This window comes from Microtus ochrogaster, chromosome 4, assembly GCF_000317375.1.
Source record: "Microtus ochrogaster isolate Prairie Vole_2 chromosome 4, MicOch1.0, whole genome shotgun sequence".
NCBI lineage: Eukaryota > Metazoa > Chordata > Mammalia > Rodentia > Cricetidae > Microtus > Microtus ochrogaster.
The window spans coordinates 72,021,886-72,042,907 of NC_022011.1; the positions used below are offsets into that span (position 1 = coordinate 72,021,886).

At 43.4% G+C, this 21,022-nt stretch overlaps 1 protein-coding gene across 5 annotated transcripts in view; it reads right to left on the bottom strand.

Annotated features, from left to right (window-relative positions):
- The window catches only part of Itgb6 (integrin subunit beta 6), a 79,633-nt gene that overhangs the window by 31,812 nt on the left and 26,799 nt on the right, over positions 1-21,022 (bottom strand). For all 5 annotated transcript variants that reach the window (XM_013355696.2, XM_013355695.2, XM_026778747.1 and 2 more), the window contains one exon: positions 3,896-3,985. In XM_013355696.2, the coding sequence (XP_013211150.1) occupies positions 3,896-3,985 (90 nt within the window). The remainder of the gene's footprint in view (positions 1-3,895; positions 3,986-21,022) is intronic.

Here is a 21,022-nt window from a genome sequence, read left to right on the forward strand (position 1 = left end):
CCCCAGTGCTCACTACTGAGTTACACCCTCCAGCTTACCCCAGCGCTCACTACTGAGTTACACCTAGCTTTACTACTGAGTTACACCTAGCTTTCCCCAGTGCTCACTACTGAGATACACCGTCCAGCCCTCCAGATTTTCAGGCTGTTAAAGTATGGTGTGTGAGAGAATTGCACCTTGAAGCTATTTGGGAGAATTATCATGCCTTGAATTTCAAGACAGATCTTGGCAGATCAAGACTGGATGTCTGTTCTGAAAGGTTCTCAACTTGCCTTTTCTATTTCTTGACAAAACCAAACTATCAAACAATAAAAACACTTATAGTATTGAGTTGAGTTATATTTCAACTCATTCTAAAGGTTTTGTGTTCATACCTATTTTACTGTTGGCATGTATCACCTATCCTATTTGTCTGTCTGTCTGTCTGTCTGTCTGTCTGTCTGTCTATTTGCCTCTGATTCTGGTGGTTGAAGGTGTTGGTAAGCACTCTATCATTGAGCTATCTCCCCTTCACTTATTTTTGACTTTATAAAAACACAGTTGGCTTCAATTTTTTTTTATGAAGTATAATTTTGCCAACTGCACAGAAAGGTAATTCTACTTCTTCCAAAATCTGGTATGTGTGTGTATGTGTGTGCAATAGTGCACATTTGTACATGTGTGTGCAGAAGCCACAGGCCAACTCAGGTGTTGCTCCTCAGAGACCATCCACCTTGTCTTTTGCGTCTGAGTCTCTCATTGGCCTCATGCTCACCAAATTGGCCAGGCTAGCTAGCCAGCAACCTCCAGGGACCTGCCTGTCTCTGCCCTCACAAGAATGGGATTGCAAGCGTGTACCTTCATTCCCAGCATTTCTCTATGGATTCTGGGGATCCAACATTAGTGTTCACGATTGCAAGGTGAACTCTTTTTTGAACAAGCTATCACCCCAGCCATCCAAAGCGTACTTATAGGAGACTCATGAAGAATTAGGGAGAAGTAGTGCTGGAGAGGGTGGCAGAGGGAATCAGAAGCTATGTAAGGAAAGAGGAATGCGTGTGCTGGTGACGATAATAAGGACTAGTGGGTAGCATTGTCTAACGGAAGTGAGGAGAACCTCAGCATTGGAATAACTGAGTAACTAGTGTGCAAATTTGACTAGGAATATTGTTAACACGCATTTCCCGAGGAAAGAATATAAATGCTAATTTATAATTCTCATCATTTCACTCATTAATTTTTTTTAAAAGCATCTCCTACAAGGCTGGGCAAAGAACACAAATGAATTTCTTCCTAGAGGTTAATTCCAGGAGAAAAGCCGACCCTGGGACCACTGACACTCCAGTTGCCTTTAGTGTGTAATAAGGGGAGGAAGAAAGCTAGTGAGTGGGTGAGCATGTGCACAAGCAGTTTTAGGATTTTTTTATATCAAGATGGCATTTAAGAATACTTAATTGATGTTTGTAGCCACAAATTGTTTCTGCCTTGCTAGGTTAGGAGTCAATCAGAAGCCCTTTGCTTTCGCTCAATGTATTCTTTCTTCCTATAATGAAGAAGATATTCAATCTATAGTTTCCTCTATTTGAAAGTCTTTTTCAAATATATTTAATAACAACAGAGTAAAAAAGTAATAAGTTTAGACAAATGTCACAGTATCTTGCACACGTCACCTCATAGATCACACTGCTCCAGCAAGAACTCCAGGATAATCTAACTCAGAAGAGTGGTAGGTGTTTCTTGTTTTCTTTTACATACACGAGTGTTTTTTGACTGTATATATACCTGTGTACTGTGTGTGTACCTGGTGCCAGTGGGGGCCAGAAAAGGGCATCAGATCCCCCTGGAACTGGAGTTACAGATGGTTGTGGAATGCCACGTTGGGAATCAAACCCAGATTCTCTGCAAGTGTAGCCAGTGATGCTAACCCCAGAGCCATCTCTCCAGCCCCAAGCCTTGGTATTTTTGAGGCAGTCAATAACAACCCAAGATTCCATTCAAATGTGTCATGACTTGATCTTAGCTACCTTGTAAATTGTGTGAGCAATTTGGGAATGCAAAGTGAGACCTACCTTGGAACAGAGCAAGTAGGGGCGTGGAAGGGGTTGGCTGATGGGGTGGGTAAACATTTTTGACAATCCCCTATTTCCTCGTTTGCCTCATTTCTTTGAAGTGGTTAGCAGTCAACACTTTTGAGAGAATAAAGTTAAAGAAAATGAAATGCATTATAATCTAGTGGAGGATTGCTTTGTGCTTCTTTTTGATTCTACACATTAGAACTTTAATTAGTGCATGAGGATGGGGGAGGGGTGTTTCTGTGAGTTTTGTTGATAGCTTTTCCTGACTGGAAGAATTTTAAGGATGAGCTGACATGGTGATTAATTTTTGATGAGCACTAAGAGAACTGCAATATCTGCTCATTGCTAGGAAGAAAAATCCCCAATATATGGACAGTTTTAGTGGATAGAACTGTGTTTCATTCTCTGAAAAATGACATTTTTGTGAAGGGCCACCTTGCCTTCCTCCTTGTTGCACAAGTTTCAGAACAGGTAGGGTGATGTCAAAAGCACACAGGAGGTGTGTTTCTCTTCAAAACATGTTTCTTCCCTTCCTCTGAATGCCTACAGGATGTCTGTGAAGGGAATCTGAGCAGGACAACCTTTTCTAAAAGCTTCTCAGGTAACTCTGGTCTGTTATTTAACCAAGGAACACTGGCTTGGCAGACACCCAGTATTAGTGTATGTCATTTACGTATGGGTCATGAAATGTGCAATTTTCAAACACCAAAAATTTGGAGAATTGAATTCATTCATTTTTAGGCAAACACTCTTTGAAGACAGACCAGAGTACTACTGATCTCTAAAAGTTTTTATGCCTGTCCAAATTGGATTATTGTTGTTGTTGTTGTTATTAATTTTTCGGTCAGGAAGGGAAAATGGTATTTAGGACCAAAATAAATAACATCAGTGGCAACCTAGTGTTGACCAACTGAGTTAGACAATGGGGACAAAGAAAACACAGCAACCTCATCTGTATGCCTTTGTCGAGGAGGGGAATTCTGTCTTCATTATGACTTCACAAGTCAATGCAAATTAAATAAATAAACAGATCGATCCATCTGTGTCTGTCTTGTGTCCTTCCCTGTTTCTGTGATTAAAAACAGTGATAAAAAAAACAACCTAGGGGACAAATGGTTCATTTCAGCATCGAGTTCCAGGTTACAGTGGGAAGCCCAGGCTCCCGGAGCTTGAAAGCTACCATGTGATATGTGGCATATGTCAGAGGAGAGCCTATCTCACTTTGCTCCACTGTGATGGACTTTGACCAGAAACTATGAGCCCAAAGCAAGCCTTTCTCCCTTAAGCTGTTCTTGGGATGTCTTACCAGAGCAACAGGGAAAGAAGCTCAGATGGGGCCCTCACTCCTCTGGAGATACAGAATAGGAAACCTGATACAATGAGGGCTTGGTATTTTGGTTTGGGGTCAGGCCTTGTAGTTTTGTTTGTGTTTGATCTGCTCTCCTTGAACTTGTGGAGTTGGTTCGACACATAACTATTACTCGCTAGCAATTTATGCTGTTTTTTGTTTGTTTGTTTTAGCAGAGAGGAGTTCCATCACAACTAGAAGTCTTTACGGTTGTATTCGGGTTTTGCTGGGGCCCACGCTTCTGCAGGCCACTATTCTACGACAGCCTCAGTTGGGGTCAGGACTTGGTTGTTCTACCTGCTGCTCCATTTGGGAAGATGGATGAGTAAATAGAAATGTATATTTTAGCTGCATGAATGCAGAGGGATTTTCCCTGGATGGGCAGTCCTCCTACAAACACATGAAAGTGTGTTTCGCTACCTACATCTTAGTGTCTAGATGCCAATGGAATGCTGAAAAGGAAGCCAACTGCTCGCAAAGTGAGATAGCATACTTCATAAGCAGAGATGATCAGCTGGAGGACGTTCCCAGAGTCCTTCTGAAGCAGTCCCACGGTCGCCCCAGGGATGAGTTTTGCATAATTCTGTAAACAACCACAAAAGAACAGGGAACCAATCAATGCTGATTGCTATTAATAACAGACATGTTAAGGGCAGAGTTCATTTTGCTGTCTGTGATCCCTTCTCTTTAACTTGCCTCAGGAAAGCAGACCCCAGTAGATCTAAGATGCCACTGGAGAAATCCAAGGTTTGCCATACTACACAGCTGTGATTTATGTCACGTCCTAATAAGATTTATATAACATTATTTTCCCAGAAGTTTAGAGAAGGCCTCCACAAATGTCTGTTCTTTCTTTTCCCATTGTTGCAGAAACCAAATTTGGGTGCACACAGGGGCAAGGAAGGAATTGGGTGGCTTCAAGTTATTAGGTCTAGAGCTCTTAATGAGCAATCAGTAGAGACAGGGAGTGAACTCTTGCATGCTAGCTATTAATTCCCCACTTCTGCCTGTAATCAGCAACCCTACAGGGAGTCAGAATAGTCCTAGAGTTGGGTGGGATTGAGCCTTTCTGCATCATGATTGCTTAGAACCAATCCTAAGCGGTCCGCATTCTTCACTTACATTGACTGTCGTGAGCTGTCCCTTCCACCTGGGGAGGATTTCCACTACGGTCTCATCAACAGCTGAGGCAAGGAGCGCGGCCAAGAGGTAAGGTATTGCTGGGAGCAAGCTGTCTAGCCACGTGACTGTTCTCTTAAGTTTTATGTTGTAATACTTTATTTTCAAATGAAAATGTGTTGTGTGTGTGCGCACGCAAATGCACGCATATATGTGTGTGTAGAGGTCAATGTTGAGTGCCTTCTTCTATTTTCTCCTTCTTATTTATTGCTTTGGTGTGTGTGTGCACATTTGCATGTGCCTGTAGGAGTGTGTGTGTGTGTGTGTGTGTGTGTGTGTGTGTGTGTGTGTGTGTGTGTGTAGGCTTATGCTTGATGTCAGGAATCTTTCTAAACCATTATCCATCTTATACACAGAGTCAGGCTCTCTCATTGAACCCAGAGGTTGTCATTTGGTTAGTTTGGATACCTAGTGTGATTCAACAATTCTCTCACTCTGCTAGGATTAAAAGCAAGCTTTTAATGTTCACCCAGCTTTTCTGTGGATGCTGGGAATCTGAACCCTGATCTTTGTGAGCTATCTCCCCAATCTTTTTCACCTGATTTTTTTGAGACAGGTTCTCTCATTGGAATTTGAGCTTGTCTAGTTGGCTATGTTGGCTAGCTAGCAAACTCCAGGAGCCCTTTGCTTTTGCCTCCCCCTCCCCAGTCCTGCAATTGCAGGTACCTACAGTTGCTTATAACCCTCTCTGTTGGTATGTTTGCTTGTTTGTTGGTTGGTTCTGGGGCTCTGAATCCAGTTTCTCAAGCTTGCAGAACCAGCGCTTTACCGACAGAGCCATCTCCACAACCCCAGAAGTGAGGTTTTCTGAAGTATTTCTTTCCATCCCTGCCTTCTCTTCAACAGAGACTTTCAAGAATACATTGGTGCCGTTTTTTTCTTAAAAGAAATGAAGTTATACTTTCAATATTAACTACAATTCTACTATCATCAAAGTCTTCCATAATCCGCAGAGAAGTCAAGCATGGCAGAAAATACCTGGGATTTTGTGATCCTGGGGAGGCCAAGGTGGGAGTTTTGAGGTCAGCTTGGCCTACACAACAAGTTTTGAGTCATCTTTATATACATATATATATGCGTGTGTGTATGTGTGTGTGTATATTTCAATTTCAAACAAAATAAAGCAAAGATTAAGGAAAGAAATTAAATAGATCCCAGGACCACCAACCACAGGTAGGCACCACTGACCAATGGGCTGGGCCCTCATCCACCAATCACTCATTAAGAAATTGCCTTACAGGCTTGCCTACAGCCCAGTCCTCCCAAGTTGCTTTTGGTCATGATGTTTCATCATAGCAATAATGACTCTAACTAAGACACTATCTTATTCCAAAGATGATCGAAGTGGTTTAAGAAATACACAAAACTCAATTAGAATAATTATCATTAATTACAATAGTGACTATAAGAAGTCAGGCCCAGTGGGGAGAAGCAGAGGAATTGTATAGAGTTCAATGTCAGAATGCAAAGGACCTGGTGGCCCCAGGGAGCTGTCAGGGGGGTGCCCCTGGGGAAACGCTAGCTCTGTTCACCTCTAGTATGGGTATAATGGGCTTCAGTTCTGCATGTGGATTTTGCAACAATCCACTTACTCCTGTATTCATGTTCACCGTTGCTGGAATCTGAACTCTCAGATGCGCCACCTGCTGCCACTTTGGCGCTGTATCTTTGTATTGAGGGGGTCGAGGGGAGCCATGGCAGGTGGCCTACCTCATCTTACTCCTTCCAATCACATCATATTAGAGAAGGCCCCTTCCAGGTCTCGGAGTAAGACAGAGCTTGTGAAAATGGAGGAAGGCCCTGCTTCGTTGGCTTACCTCTTCATATAAACACATGTCACAAAGGGCCGTGAAGCAGGAGGCTGTAGGTAATAGCAAACACCTAAACAGGAACTTGAATTCCACTCAAAGCGGAGCCAGGATGTGTGTGGATTTGCCTGATCCTAGAAGAGAAAGCTGTGGGAACCTTTGTTCCTGACAAAGAAAGGTTTAGGTCCTTTGGAAAAGGAATTTCAAGGTCCTTAGCTGGGCACGGAACTTGAAGGACATCTTAGCATCCCCACGGATGAGCTAAGATGAACTGTTGTAGTTTTGCAAGCACCGGTTCAAGTGGCTCTGAATTTGGGGTTAATTCCTGGCTAATAACGCGGATCCCCTCTGTTTCCTAATCTCTAATTATGATCTTGCATGCTGTATGACATTTGGCATTTGGCTATTAGGACAAGTGGCTAATGTTAATCACGCTTGCTGATTGCCACTAGAGCCAGGGTACAAAGGAGCTGGCAGCCAGTAGCAGTAGCCAGGGATGACACTGACAATTATATAGAGGAAAACTATTCATTAATTTTTGAATGCTGATTTTTTTCCTCCCAAAACTATTTCAAATAATGAACTAAAAACATGACAGCTTGGCTTCGTTCCCCCAACAAGGGGGAAAAGCATACTTTAAATCTTCACAGTATTGTGATCACTGTAAAGATTGAGCATACGCCTTTTGCTGTAAGTTGTGATTAAACACGTTTAAAGTTAGAAAAAGTGCTGCTTTTCGTGTGTGTTGGTGAACTACAGCCCTGTAACTTAGACAGACGACGCTGACCCCTGGCGTCAGCAGCAGTGAAGGGGGTCCGACGCTGACCCCTGGCGTCAGAAGGACGCCAACATGATGGCACGGTTAGAAATGCAAGGTCCCACGTGTGGGCGTGAACGCTGGCTCTCTTAGCCTTCTGTGGATTATCCTAATTACAGATGCTCTCGGATCCCCCTGCTCTACCTCCCAGGAGTTCCTGAGCTTGCTTTAAAAAAATGGTGACTGGTTTGTTTAACAGTATGTTTGCAAGTGGAAAGGGGTCATTCAGTCGGCAGGCATCAGAGGGTCACGGTGCCCAAATGCACACCCGCACCCTGACCTCCTCTTCAGAGAGCAACTCCTCGCTTCATGGTGCTTAATGCCTGGTTGTCAGACCCGTTTCAAGTAGGCACACTTGCTAGGAGCAGAGGAATGTGTGTGATCCCACCCACGTCACCTGCAAACTGACAAGAGTGACTCTGACACACTCTGGCTGTGCACCTTGGTGAGCATTCCTGTGCTTTGGGAAGGCTCTTAGCGTTCCGCCTGGCTAGCAAAAGCTCCCAGCAGGCTGTCCATTCCTACTCTGGCACACTTCCTGTTGACCTCCCAAGAGCACCGTTGACTTTTAGGTGGGTGTTTAGTATTGACTGTCTTCTTTCGGGCCATCTTGATTGGTTTCTTTTTGCCCTGCCTGATGGTGACTCAAGCCCAGATCTACTCTATGTAGTCCCGGCTTCAAGCCTGAATCTCTGCAGCCTCCTCTTGTAGTAGTATTTCTGCTACTGTCTCAAAGACTCTTCATCGCCTCTGACCTCACGGGCAATCGTTTTTCAGGGACCACAGTACTCATGTCTTTTGTTAGATGGTGGAAATCGGAAGCCAAGTTTTTGCAAGCTGACTGGAAGTTTTCATCAACAATTTACAAATTGCAGTGCTCAGAACAGCCCTTTGGGCTCTGTGTTTGAGCTCTCCTTTCTATGCAGACGTCCTAAGCTGTCACCAATACCATGACTTTATCGTATGCTCAGCACTGTTTTATCTCAGCATTGTGTATTTAGCATTACATTCGCAACCTACTTCAGTGTTTCTGATCTTAAAATATATTTATGAAATATAGTTCATTGAAATGCATTTACCAGAATGTTGGCTCATATCTAATCTGCTCACAAATATTTTATGTGATCGCACCAAAATTTTTCTTACTTCCTTATCTATTTTTACTCTCTTTTTCCTATTAGTATTATCCACATCTTTCTTTCTATAATACATATACGTAGCATATACACAACCAGTATACAGGTCAACGGGTGTTTAAAAGTAAGCAAGTATAGCTACCATGACAACCTTGACAGTAAATATAACCAGTCTCTAGGGCCCTCCCTTGTGTGTAGCCAATCATGACTGCACCGCCTTCAAAGGTGTGACAAAAACTTTGTACTTGTCACTATAGGATCTAGAGGAGAGGTCTTTGTCTTTGTTACTTTTTCTACAGCCGGGACAAAACACCATGACCAAGGCAACTTAGAGAAGGAAGGATTCACTTGGGCTTAAGGTGCCAGGGACATGGGAGTTCATCATCATCATGGCAGGGAGGCATGGCAGCAGGCAGGCGTGGCAGCAAAGCTACAGCTGAGAGCTCACATCTTAGAGCAGGAGAAACTGAGAACAAAGCCCTATGCTCTCAAAGCCCCCTCCCTTTCAGTAGCATACTTCCTCTAGCAAGGCCACACCTCCTAAGCCCCCTGAAATAGTGCCACCAACTGGGGACCAAGGATCCAAGTACATGAACCCATGGAGACAGTTTCATGTAAGCCACCACAATCTTCATGGGTTTAGGATTAAAAGAAATGTCTTAAGTAGAACACAAAAATCACTACCCATAAGAAGAGTGATAAGTAAAACTTCAAAGGAAGCATTCCATCTATAGATCTGATGTAATCTCCATCAAAGTACAAACAAGTTATATTGTAGCTCTCAGCAAATGGATGTAAAGTCTATACGAAGTATCAAAAGGCCCAGAATAGCCAACTAAAATTGAGAGAGGAAGCTAAATCCAAGACTTACTAAAAAGCTACAATACTCAAAAAGTATGGTTTCGATAAATAGATCAATGAAACGGAATAGAAAGCCCAGAAACCAGCTGACATAAATAAAATCAATGAATCTTTCCCAAAGAGCAAGAACATTGAATGAAACAAAATTAGTCTCCTTAGCAAATGGTACTGATTCAACTGTACGTCCTCCCGACACTGAGTCTAGACACACACACACACACACACACACACACACACACACACACACACACACACACACACACAGACACACATATACACATTACCCCTTCCAGAAAATTTAACTCCAACTGGATCACAAACTTACTTGAAAGATGAAAAACCATATCACATAAAAGAAGTTAGAGGAGACGATCTAGATGGCCTTGACTTTGGGGGATGACATTTTGCTACAAAACCAAAAATTTGATCCACAAGGGGATTGATAAGCGAGGTGTAAAGGAAGACAATTCTGATGTGTGAAAGGCAGTTTAAGAGCATGAGAAGATGAACCGAAGACTGAAGGAGAACATTTCCAGAGGACACATCACACAGAGGCTTCTTACTTATGAGTACAAGGACCTCTTAGAACCCAACCAAAAAAACAATCTTCTAAAAGGAGTAGAAGACCCGTCCAGATACCTCACTGAAGAAGAGATGCAGGCAGTGAGGCAGACCCTGAAAATCCACTCCGTGTCATGCCCTCAGGGAGATACAAATGAAACCACAGTGAGGTACCACCGCACATCTAATAAAGGAATGATGTCTGTGGTACTGACCTCAAATCAAATTCTCACCAGGGTGTAGACTCGAGAGCAACGGGACTCTCATTCTTTCCTGGGGGGACGGTAAATGGTGTAGCAACTGTACACAGTAAACACTTGGTTCTTTCATACAAAGCAAGCCACACTCTGCCCATATAATTCAACTCTCGAGTTCCTTGGTATTTACTTAAAATGCTTTGAAAATTGTCCACCCCAAATCCAGCACATGTGTGTTATATGACAACTGCATTCATAATTGCCCCAACCTGGAAGCAACCAAAATACATTTCAGTAGGTGAATTTATTAATATACTGAGTATATCCTGAAGTGATCTGTTATTCCATACTAAAAAGAAAAGAAGACCGAGTCACGCAAAGACATGGAAGGACTATAAATGCATATTATGAAGTGGAAAAATCCATGCAAAAGGATATATAATATATTATCCCAGGTATATGATGCGAAAATGATAAAACCATGGAACCAGTAAAAAAGTGGCTGAGGATGGGCAAGAAGCTCAGTAGGGGAGCACTCACATACCGTGTGTAAGACCCTGAATTTAGTACCCAGAACAAAAAAAGAGATCAGTGGTTAAGAGAGAACTGGAGAAGGAGGGAGGGAGGGAGGAAGGAAGGAAAATAGGAAGGGAGGGAGGGAGAAGAGAACAGGCAGAGCACAGAGGGCTTCTAGGGAGTGAGTCTAATATGTACGATAATCTGTAATGGATACACTGCCTTATGCATTTGCCAAGGCTTAGAAAATGAATAACATTCAGCATGAACCTTAATGGAAACTATGGATTTGGGGCAATCGCAGTGAATCAATACAGTGAGGATTTTTATTCTAACAAATATCCCACCCTGAGGTGGGCAGTAATATGAGAGGCTACGTCTGTGCAGCATGGCACTATATGGGAGATTAATATACCTGCTGCTAAGTTTTGCTGTGAACACAGACTTCTCTAAAAATTAAAAGCATTTTAGAATTAAGAATCTGTTCCCCAAAGGATGAGAGCCATAAGATGGGGGAAAATATCTGTGAGAGATGTAAATGATAAAGGGCTTCTCTCTAGAACATGTAAAAGATTCTTACCTATCACCGTGAAAAGATATCTTAATCAAAAAAGAACATGCAAGTAGCAATCATATGTACAAAATGTTCCGCACCTAAATCTCTAGAACAGAAATTAAGGCGGCAATAGAATGCTAACGTGTATGTACTATAAGGACCAAAACTTAAAGAACTGACAATGATCTCATCTGCTGGGAGAGAGGATATAGTTGTCAGGACCCACAGGGGTTGAACACAAGCACACTGTATGATTTTTTAAATTCTACTCCAAGGCATTTACAGTTCAGAGCCATAGCATGCATGATTATTTGGAGGCATATGTAGGGAAACACCTTTGTTGCTGTTGATGCTGTCGAGGGTATGCATCTGGGTTGTCATTTAAACTGTGGTTGATTCTGCAAAGAACTCAGAACGGTCAAGTACTAAAGAATACACAGCTCCTACCTAAATCTCACTACATGAGAAATGAGCAATGGGAGGCGTTACCAGGCTGACTTCAGCACGCATGGCTACCTCCTCTGCCTGCTCCCATGCCTTTCCCTTTCCCAGGACAAGTCTCCATGACTGCAGCTACCAACCTAGGGGCCCTCACCATGGGGTTGGGAGAGTCTCTACAAGTCTCCTGATGTCACCAAGTATTTCCTACCTTGCAGACATCTGCAACCATGGAGCTCCCAGACCCTAGGGCATCTGCTGTTATGAAGATTGCATGCCTGGGGAGGAGGTGACCTGGACCCCTGCACAGAATCAAAGATCTCACGCTGTTGATAGGGCATAGGTGCCTAGAACCTCCCACATCATTGGGACAATAACTAGAACAATATTCATGCCTTTTTGTCCCTTTTATTATTCATAGAAACTCTATTATTTGTAGACTATAATTATCCCTGAATAGATGTCAAATACAGAGATTCAGAGGATTCAGCTAACTTTCTTGAAACTGCACCAAGAAGCAGAGCTGGACCCTCCTCTATTGGCACAGGACCACTTTTGTCAGATGCCCACTGGCTCTTTTTACTGTGTGATGTCACTGCTAGAGATTGATGAGTAAAACCAAAAGTGGAGTCATTACTACCCCACCCCCCATGACTGTCTTTTCCTGTTTGTGTATGCAGACACACCCTACTGGAAACTGAACTCACTACCCCGTGCAGGCTAAGCAAGCGCTCTGCCATGGAGCCATGTCCCTCGCCCACGGTTGCCTTTTGCTAGTGTTTGGTTCCCAGGATTCCTTGGCTTGCAGATGGCATCCTTCCATTCTCTACCTCCATTCTCCCACAGTGTTCTTGCCTCAAGTATCTGACACGCTGTGTTTTATCTTCATAAAAGGACACTGTTCCTATTAGATTGAGAGTCTGTGTGTGACCTATGGTGATTAATTGTGCCCCCAATGAGCCTACTTCCAAATACTTTCACATCTGTGGTAACAGAGTTCGGTCTCTAACATATCTTTCTGGAGGACATGATTCAGAACACAGAGCTGTGGTTCTTTCGTTGCCTTTAGCCTCACACCCGTATTTTGAATCTGGGCAGGCAGCACCTTGCCCAGGCGCCGCGGCCTAAGTGGTAGAAGCAGACTGTGGCTCTAGGCCAATGCTCACCGTCTTACATCAGGCTGCCGTGGGAGGAATGGGTATAAATGCCAGCGGCAAATGAACAGGAGCATCTCATTAGAAAGTGAAGATTTCAATGCCTGATATGCGTGCTTAGCAACTGGGATCTTAGAACACTTTCCTACCCAATACGAGCAGAAAGGGTGGAAGAAGAAACGCAAACTCATCAAATTCAAAGGCTGAATCTAGAAAGAAATGTAGGGAGGAATGAAAGGATTGGGTGGGGTGGGAGAGTTCCCAGGAGACCGGTACTGGTCGAAGATAAACAGCTCTTCGTCAGTAAAGCCTTGTTTCTGTAGAAGAGCATGATTCTCCCCGTGCTGGGGCCTGGACCTGCTGACATAATTGATTCTGAAGGCAACCGGAAGGCTTGCTTCTCCAGGGGACTTCCATTCTTGTGGGCTTTTCATTTCCCTGGTTCTCAGGTTCATTATCAGTGAATGCAGGGCTCTTGGTATTATGCAAAAGTTTACCCTCTGGCTCTACTCTGTTACCAGGACACCCAAGATTCCAAGCAGAACATGTAATTGTTTCTGGCAAAAGGGTGGCATGACTGTCTGTCTCCGGGTTGCATGATATCTGCATTGCCTTCGGGCTTTCCATTGTCAGCATTCCATAGGCAGGCAGGCAGGCAGGCAGGATGGGAGTGTGCTAATTAGATCAGGTGCTTGATCTTGAAGTCTACCAGCAATGACTAGGTAGTCGGCCTCGGAACTTTTGAGCACTACCTGTCTTTCTCCCAGGCTGCCCAGAATGTAATTATCTTGTCAGCCCAAAGCCATAGCACACCGCTGAACAGAGCGCTCAGAAGCAGCCGCCGTGATAAGGAAAAAAGGAATGGACCACGGTGCAAACTGTTAGGAGACAAACAGGCATCGGGAAGGGAGACTCTGAGAACAAAGGGGCTGTGTGGAGTATTTGTTACCGAGGACGCTTCATAGCTCCTTTTAATGAGATTAGTGGCCTGCTCTCAGAGACAGAGGACATACCTTGGCTACAGAATGCACATCCTGAGTCCCTAAGCTTTAGAAGGCCATTTGAAAACGGAAAGGGAGATGAGTTTCCGTGACAGCCCGTGTGATCTGCAAACCAATGGGCAGGCAATAAAACTCTGAAGGATAACTGGAAGGAAGGTTATTCAGGGAACGAGAAGATAGCCAAGCAGAGTGCGTGCAAGGACTGCGCAGAGCCAGGAGCCCCCACGCTTCAAGTGATGTAGATGGTTCACCGCATCAGCATCTCTCTGGAGCCTGTCAGAGATGCTGAGGCGTGGACATAGAAGGCATCCTGGATCAGAATCCATATTCGTAAGACGCAGAATGGATGGTTAGACAGAGGAGATGCAGACACCAAGCCCAGTGTCTGCATCTAGAGATGTCAGTTTAATCAGGTCAGGATGCTGCCAGGGCATTGAATCTGTCTTTTAAAGGCTGTCTAGGCAATTCTACTAAGCACCAATGATTGAAAACCATGGGTAAAAAATAGTCTGTGACTTGGAAAATAAGGACATTATAATTTTAAGACATAGATCCCTAAGTCATATATAGTATTCAACCTGTCCAATACTTCTGACATCTCTGCTTTGCCACAAAGGTGGAATTTCCTGAGTGTCTCCATGAACCCGCTTCCAATGTCTCTCACCCTCTCCATCTCCTTCCACTTCACGTCACTCCAAGCTGACTGACTTTTGAACATTTTTATTCTGTTTCCTCATATATTCTGAGTTTGGGTTGCTTGCTGCCCTAGGGCCTTTGCATGTATCTCCTGTTGATGTTTTCTCAACCTTCTGGTTGCTGTCTCAATATCTCTTGGATGGAACCCTCTCTGAAGAGCCTCTCCAATGAAGAACTCAGTTTTCCCCTTTAATTATTCTGTATTGCTGGACACTATTCCTTTCCATTCCTTCAACAGCACATTTAAAAGTCATTCTTGGCTATTTATTAGTGGATTATTATTATTATTATTATTATTATTATTATTATTATTATTATTATTATCTGAGTCATATGCCCATGGGGACAGAGAGAATCTACATTTATTGCCTACTCCTTCAGTACCTAGATCTGCTCTTGGTAAGTATAAAGCACATAAAATCTTGAATGAATGAATGAATGAATGAGCAAACTAAGACCTATGGACAACTATTGACCTGTGTCTTAGGGTTTCTACCATGACCATGGCAACTCTTATAAAGGAAAACATTTAATTAGGACTGGCTTACAGTGTCAGCATGCAGGTAGACATGGTGCTGGAGAAGGAGCTGAGTGTTCTACATTTTGATCCACAGGAAGAGGAAGTAAATTGTCACCCTTGGCATGACTTAAGTGTATATGAGACCTCAAAGTCCACCTCCACAGTGACACACTTCCTCCAACAAGACCACACCCAATCCAACAAGGTCACACAGCCTAATAGTGCCATTCCCTATGGACCAAGCATTCAAGCTCCTGAGAGTCTTTGGGGGCCATACTTATTCAAACCACCATAACTCGTCACAATCTTTTATCATAACAGACACCTATGAATCTTCACACAGTATGGTCGAGTTGTGTGCTTATGACTTACAAGGCTTAGATGACTATCTGATTCTTATTAATAGGCTTCCAGAGGAAATAGTGCCTGCTGATTAGTTAAAGCCTCAATCTCAGATGTCTCCTACAGGCTCCTATTTTGAACTCTTGTTCCATAGTTGTTGGTGCTATTTGGTGGGAGATATGGAACCTTTAGATATCAGGGTGGGTGGAGCAGTTGGCTGCCTGAAACAAGCCACTAGGGAGGGGCCCCTGAAGGTGGTAGCCAGCTTCAGGTTTCTGCCTCATCTTGCTTCCTGATCTTCTGTGATGTGAACGCTCTTTCCACAAGCTTCCACCATATGGGACTCTTCCATGCCTTCCCCACCATGGTGGGCTGAGATCTTTGACACTGGCAGCCAGGATGACTGACTGTCTTTCTGTCGCTTGTTTTCTCAGGACTTGCCCTCACAGTGACACAAAGCAACACTTGTGTGTCGTTAGAACACGGAACATTGTTTTAATGAGTATTTAAAGAGTATCATCAGTATTGCAAGGGACATATTTTTACTAAAAATATTTATTTGAAATTCAATTTTAACTAGAATTATATACCTTGTGGGCAAAAAGCTGTTGTTAATCCTATGAAATAAGTGTTCCAGATCCTGAAATAATGAATAAAGTATGCCCAAACTATTCAAACTCAACAGTTCTCATTTTTTTCTAGATTTTCTGTTTACTTTCTGAAGATTCAATATTGCAAGAGCAACAAATATTCAACTATTATAACTAATAGAAACCCTTTATAGTACATTATAGGTTTTCTCTGACAACTGTGCATAAGATTAAAATATATAATACTCCCAAGCTTTGTGTTCGGTGGGCCATCAGTTTAATTTGCCCCCTTGGGTTGATGCTCTAGTGAGCATTTAAAAGCCTATGTGAAGCGGAAAAAGCTTAGTTACACTTAGACCACTTAGACTACTCCATAAGGTCATCAAGACAGGCAAGCAAGCTCCTCATGTGCACTGTTGGGATTTAGCCATCCCAATAGTGATACACACATGGTAGCCATTACAACCATAGGAGCACCCAGAGAAAGCAGAGGGAGGGCAGTTCCACATCGTTACAGTGGAGTTCTCAGCGAAGGGATGCAGTGAGTGAAGTGAAAATAGATATTACATATAGTGAGTTTGGTTTATGAAAGTTAAAATATGGCCATGCAAAACCAAAACGAAACCCAAACAAAACAAAAAACAAAGCATAAGACTATGTGAAAAATTAAATCTGGAGGGGAAATGACTTACCCACACAGTTCTGGGGCTAACACTGAGAGGGAACAATTATTATTTTATCTTATTTCTTTTTGGAAATTCTGAGCACTGTCCTGTATTAACACTAGTGAGTGTTCTACCTCTGGGCTTCATCTAAACCCTCTTTTTATTTTATATATTGAGGAATACGCTTAAAAGTTGCTGAGACTGGCCTTGAACTTGTGATCTTCCCCCATGCCGCTACCTCTAACTGAAGTAGTATTACAGAGCTGTGCCAGCAGGTGAGGCTCAGTTTGCTTTTAGTTTACAGCAGAGAACCTATAAATATAAAGGCTCAGGGTGTTACAGGACAACCTTGATTTCCATCTAATGTTATTCTTGTTAATAAAAGTGATTAATGAATAACTACATAGCATTTAATTCTTATGCCCTTCTAAGATGATAAATACATAAACTCGTTTAAAACGTGAACATACTTAATATGTACAGTATGATAGCAATTATGTTAAAATATGCAAAGACATGCAAAGAAAGGGGAAGGAAGACTTATTCTAAAATGTCAACAGTGGTTAGCTCTGTCTGAGGGGTCGGTTTATGCGTGATCCTTATTTTCAATTCCTGTTTTCCCATCACCTCACTGCCTCCCTTCCTTTTGTGCAAATGTCGCATTAATTTTGTAGCTAGGACTGGAGTCTCTCTGCTTTGTTTTGCCTTTCACTCTTTCATACCGCGTTGCCTGCAAGAGAGTCTCCAGGACAGTAGCAACAGGACAAACTCAGTAACTTTGAAGACCCTGTTTCCTTGGGACCCAGGGGCCTCCCTTGGAGCTGTGCTGGATCCGCGATGGAGAATATAAGAGTAGGGATGGGTACACAACAGCATCCATGGTGCCCGATAGTGGTACGTGGCTTAGTGCTCTCAGTTACAGAAAAGCGTGGATAGAGTCCATTGGCACTACCAGCATCTGCCTGGATTAGCCTCAGACACAGACTGCTGATCACAGCAAGGTCAGTGTGCTCAATGCCTCAGCACTATGCACTGGAACATGAATTAAAACCCTAAAATGCATACCTTACATGTGTTTTACCACAATATGAGACTACAACAAAAAATGGTCATTAGAATTCCTCTTTTCCCAAGATCAATCATTCGCTGTTAAATCTTGTCGGTTATTGAGCTCAGTTCTTGAGAAGAAAGCGGTAGAAATCGCACGCACACAATGCCATTAATATAGAATCAGTTGTGGAAGTGTCTGTATTTTAGTAGCATACAAACACGTGTACGGGTGATGAACACTGAGTTCAGGATCCTACTCACCTTGCGGAAAGGAAGAGGGAGGACTGAGATGGGGTGTCCGTCAGAGGGCAATTGCACGCTAGATGTTTTCCTTCTTCAAATGAGCCAACGTGGTGGCATCATTAGATGGGGGAAACTTACCAGTGGGTATGCCACTGTTCAATGTATGCCCTGCTTTTCTGTGTGCTTAAGTTGTGTGCACTTACTAACTCTATAGGCTTTGTAGACCCCCCCCCCCCGGCCACATTGCTTCTCTTTACTGGAAGTAGAGATAATGAGTATCTTAGATGGGGTTTAGATGGCAGCGCAATGCATTGTGTTGGTTACGTAGCCTCTTTCTACCACAAGGAAGAATGGCGGGGGGGGGGGGCGCTCATTTCACCTTGCCTCCTTCACCTAAATTAACAGCAGCGGTAAAGAATTGCCCAGCCTTGAAGGACTGTCATTTAAAGAGTTCTTCTGCTGGTCCCCCTGTCTGGCTCTGCTCCACTCTCAGACTCTGTGCCTTTACAGAGACATTAAAGCTGACGTTGGAAGGGACGTTTGTCTGGTGCTCTAGTGTTCAGGAGTCGCTGTGGTCTACCACTATCATAGCCTGGGTTCAGGGCTCAGCTGTGACTTTTTCCCAGTGGTTAAGGCTATAGACTCTGATTATCTGGGTCTGTCTTCTGTCAACTTGCTTTGCTAGTTTGGGGTCCTTGGTGACACATGGAGATTAGATGATAAAATAAGTGTAAAGCACAGTCTCCTGGGGCCGCTTATTGCTCTCTCCATTAACATGGTTATTGCTGCAGGCGTCTCCAGGCCTCAGTTTTTACCCCCCCGCAAAGGAAAAGGTTAGGTATTGCGCTTTGCTGTTGTTGGCATCAAAACCAGTTCATGATTGTCAAGTAATGGGCTACTTCTTCTAACAAAGGTGATGAACAGATAAAAAAAAAAAACACTGATTGACAGAAGAAATTCTGATGCATTAGCAAAATTCTACTTCTCTCTCTCTCTCTCTCTCTCTCTCTCTCTCTTCTCCCTTGGGTCTCTACAGTGCTCTCACCATTACTTTTTTTGATTAATAATAGATTTAAAAATTTGTTAGGCCGGGCGGTGGTGGTGCACGCCTTTAATCCCAGCACTTGGGAGGCAGAGGCAGGCGGATCTCTGTGAGTTCGAGCCCAGCCTGGTCTACAAGAGCTAGTTCCAGGACAGGCTCCAAAACCACAGAGAAACCCTGTCTTGAAAAAGCAAAAAAAAAAAAAAATTGTTAGTGATGCTTGAGACTTCTTGAGGCAGACACTGCACTTTATTCTTGTGGTCATAAACTCTGACCTGGTTCCTAGGAGATATTTGATGAATGAATGAATGAATGTGTGACTATGTAGTGCGTGGCATCATTGCCCAGTGATACAATGCTCAGTAGACATTCTAGGTGTTATGCAAATACTCAAACATTTAGACTGTATAGTAGCAAGATCTCCTATATGAGAAGACCTAGTAGGGGGATCTCATGAAGACTCTACTTAAGACCTGCATCTTCCTTTTCTCCTATGTTTATGTTGTGGAGTACAAGCCTTTAGATTCTTTAAACGCCCTATGAGTTAGCTAACAGTGACTGCTGGTGGTTGGGATTTACTAGTTAGCCTTATTTGGTAGATGCCCGGTAATCTGGGGACACGGGTTTTCTTTCCAAAGCCTCCCTCTCTGAGTGATGCTTCAGCTAATGAGGAAAGTGTAGGCAGCTGGCTCTCCTCGGGCTTTCTTCCCAGAGACCATCAATTAAGGAGAAATAAAAAATCTTCCCCATTATCCTTGAATCGAGAGCAATTTATTAACTCCATGGCAATGCCACATAATCGTGAAATTGCTTTTTATCCCAGACGATTTTATTTGCATTAAAAATCCCAAGTTTGGAATACCCAATTATAGCATGAGATTGAGAGGAAAGGGAATAAGTTCTTAGAGTGGGCCTAACATCAGCCACGGTGCAGCTAGTGAACCTTGTTATCCGTGTGTGGATCATCAGGACGCGTGGCCAGCTCCAGCACTGGTCACCGCCTGTTAAAAATGGCGGCCATTAGGCCTAATCTTTTTATTTTACAAATACCGAGGCCTGAAAGATCAAGGGATTCCCACTGAACTGAAATGGTTTTGATCTTTTCCACCGAGATCAGTAGAAAACAATTGAACCAACTAACGAACAGCAAGGAGGTCCAATTTCTATTTAATCTCCCTCTAGTTCACCTTACCTCCTAACCTCTCTCGCTACAAAGGGAGAAGGGGATAAAGAAAACTGGGGTGACTGATTCCTGAAACACGGATGCGTATGGACAGGATGTTATTTCCATGAGGTGAGAAAGAGCACGAGGCTTACAGTGTGTTACCACTGCTCGTCAGACTTGCTGTTTGATCTAATGTGTGCCTGTGGATAATCGCTCAGGGGTTTCCCTACTGGCCCAGTGGGAAGGGACGCGTGGAACTTCTCCAGCAGGTCTGTCCTGAAACAGATGGCATGGCTCTGCTTTCCTTTCTGGTGCCATCTGGGTCCAGGATGGAAGGCAGAAGATGGGGACAGCTTGGGTGGCAGAGCATCCTGTCAATGGTTAGGTGCCCTATACTTGCCCTACGTGCTCAGACAGCCTCCGCCTTCACATGCGTCTGTCATATCAAACTCCAAGTCCTGAAGAACATTTGACTCAATTTTAGAAAACAAAAAAGAGAGATGCTTCTACTGTATTTTTTATATTTATTTAACAACGTCGCTGAGGCTTGGCCTAAACAAGAAGATGTGTAAGATACATTCTCTTCAAAGATCTAGTAGCCGAGAGCTTCTTGTCTCTAAGGGAAAGGGTCTTCCGAATGCATAAGAGCCTAATCTACCTGTTACTCTGTCCTAGTGACCACAGGGCACCAGTTAGGGTGACCATAACAGTGGTTGACCTGGAGACAGCGCAGTGCTGCCGACGCTAGCTCCTGTAACTGCCATTGCTGCTGCGTTTCCATGCAGTGCATCCTTCTTGCTAGGTGTAGACATTTAGAAAACATATAGATGATGTGGGATGTCCTTCTGTATATGTTTGCTTTGATTGGCTAATGAATAAAGCTGTTTAAAGCCAGACTGGAAATCTGACCAGAGATAGAGAGAGAGAATAGGCGGACTCAGGCGGACACCATGTAGCTGCCGAAGGAGAAGATGCCAGAAACTTACCAGTAAGCCAGAGCCTTGTGATGATACACAGATTAATAGAAATGGGTTAATTTAAGATGTAAGAGCAAGCTAGGAATACACCTAAGCTCTTGGCCAA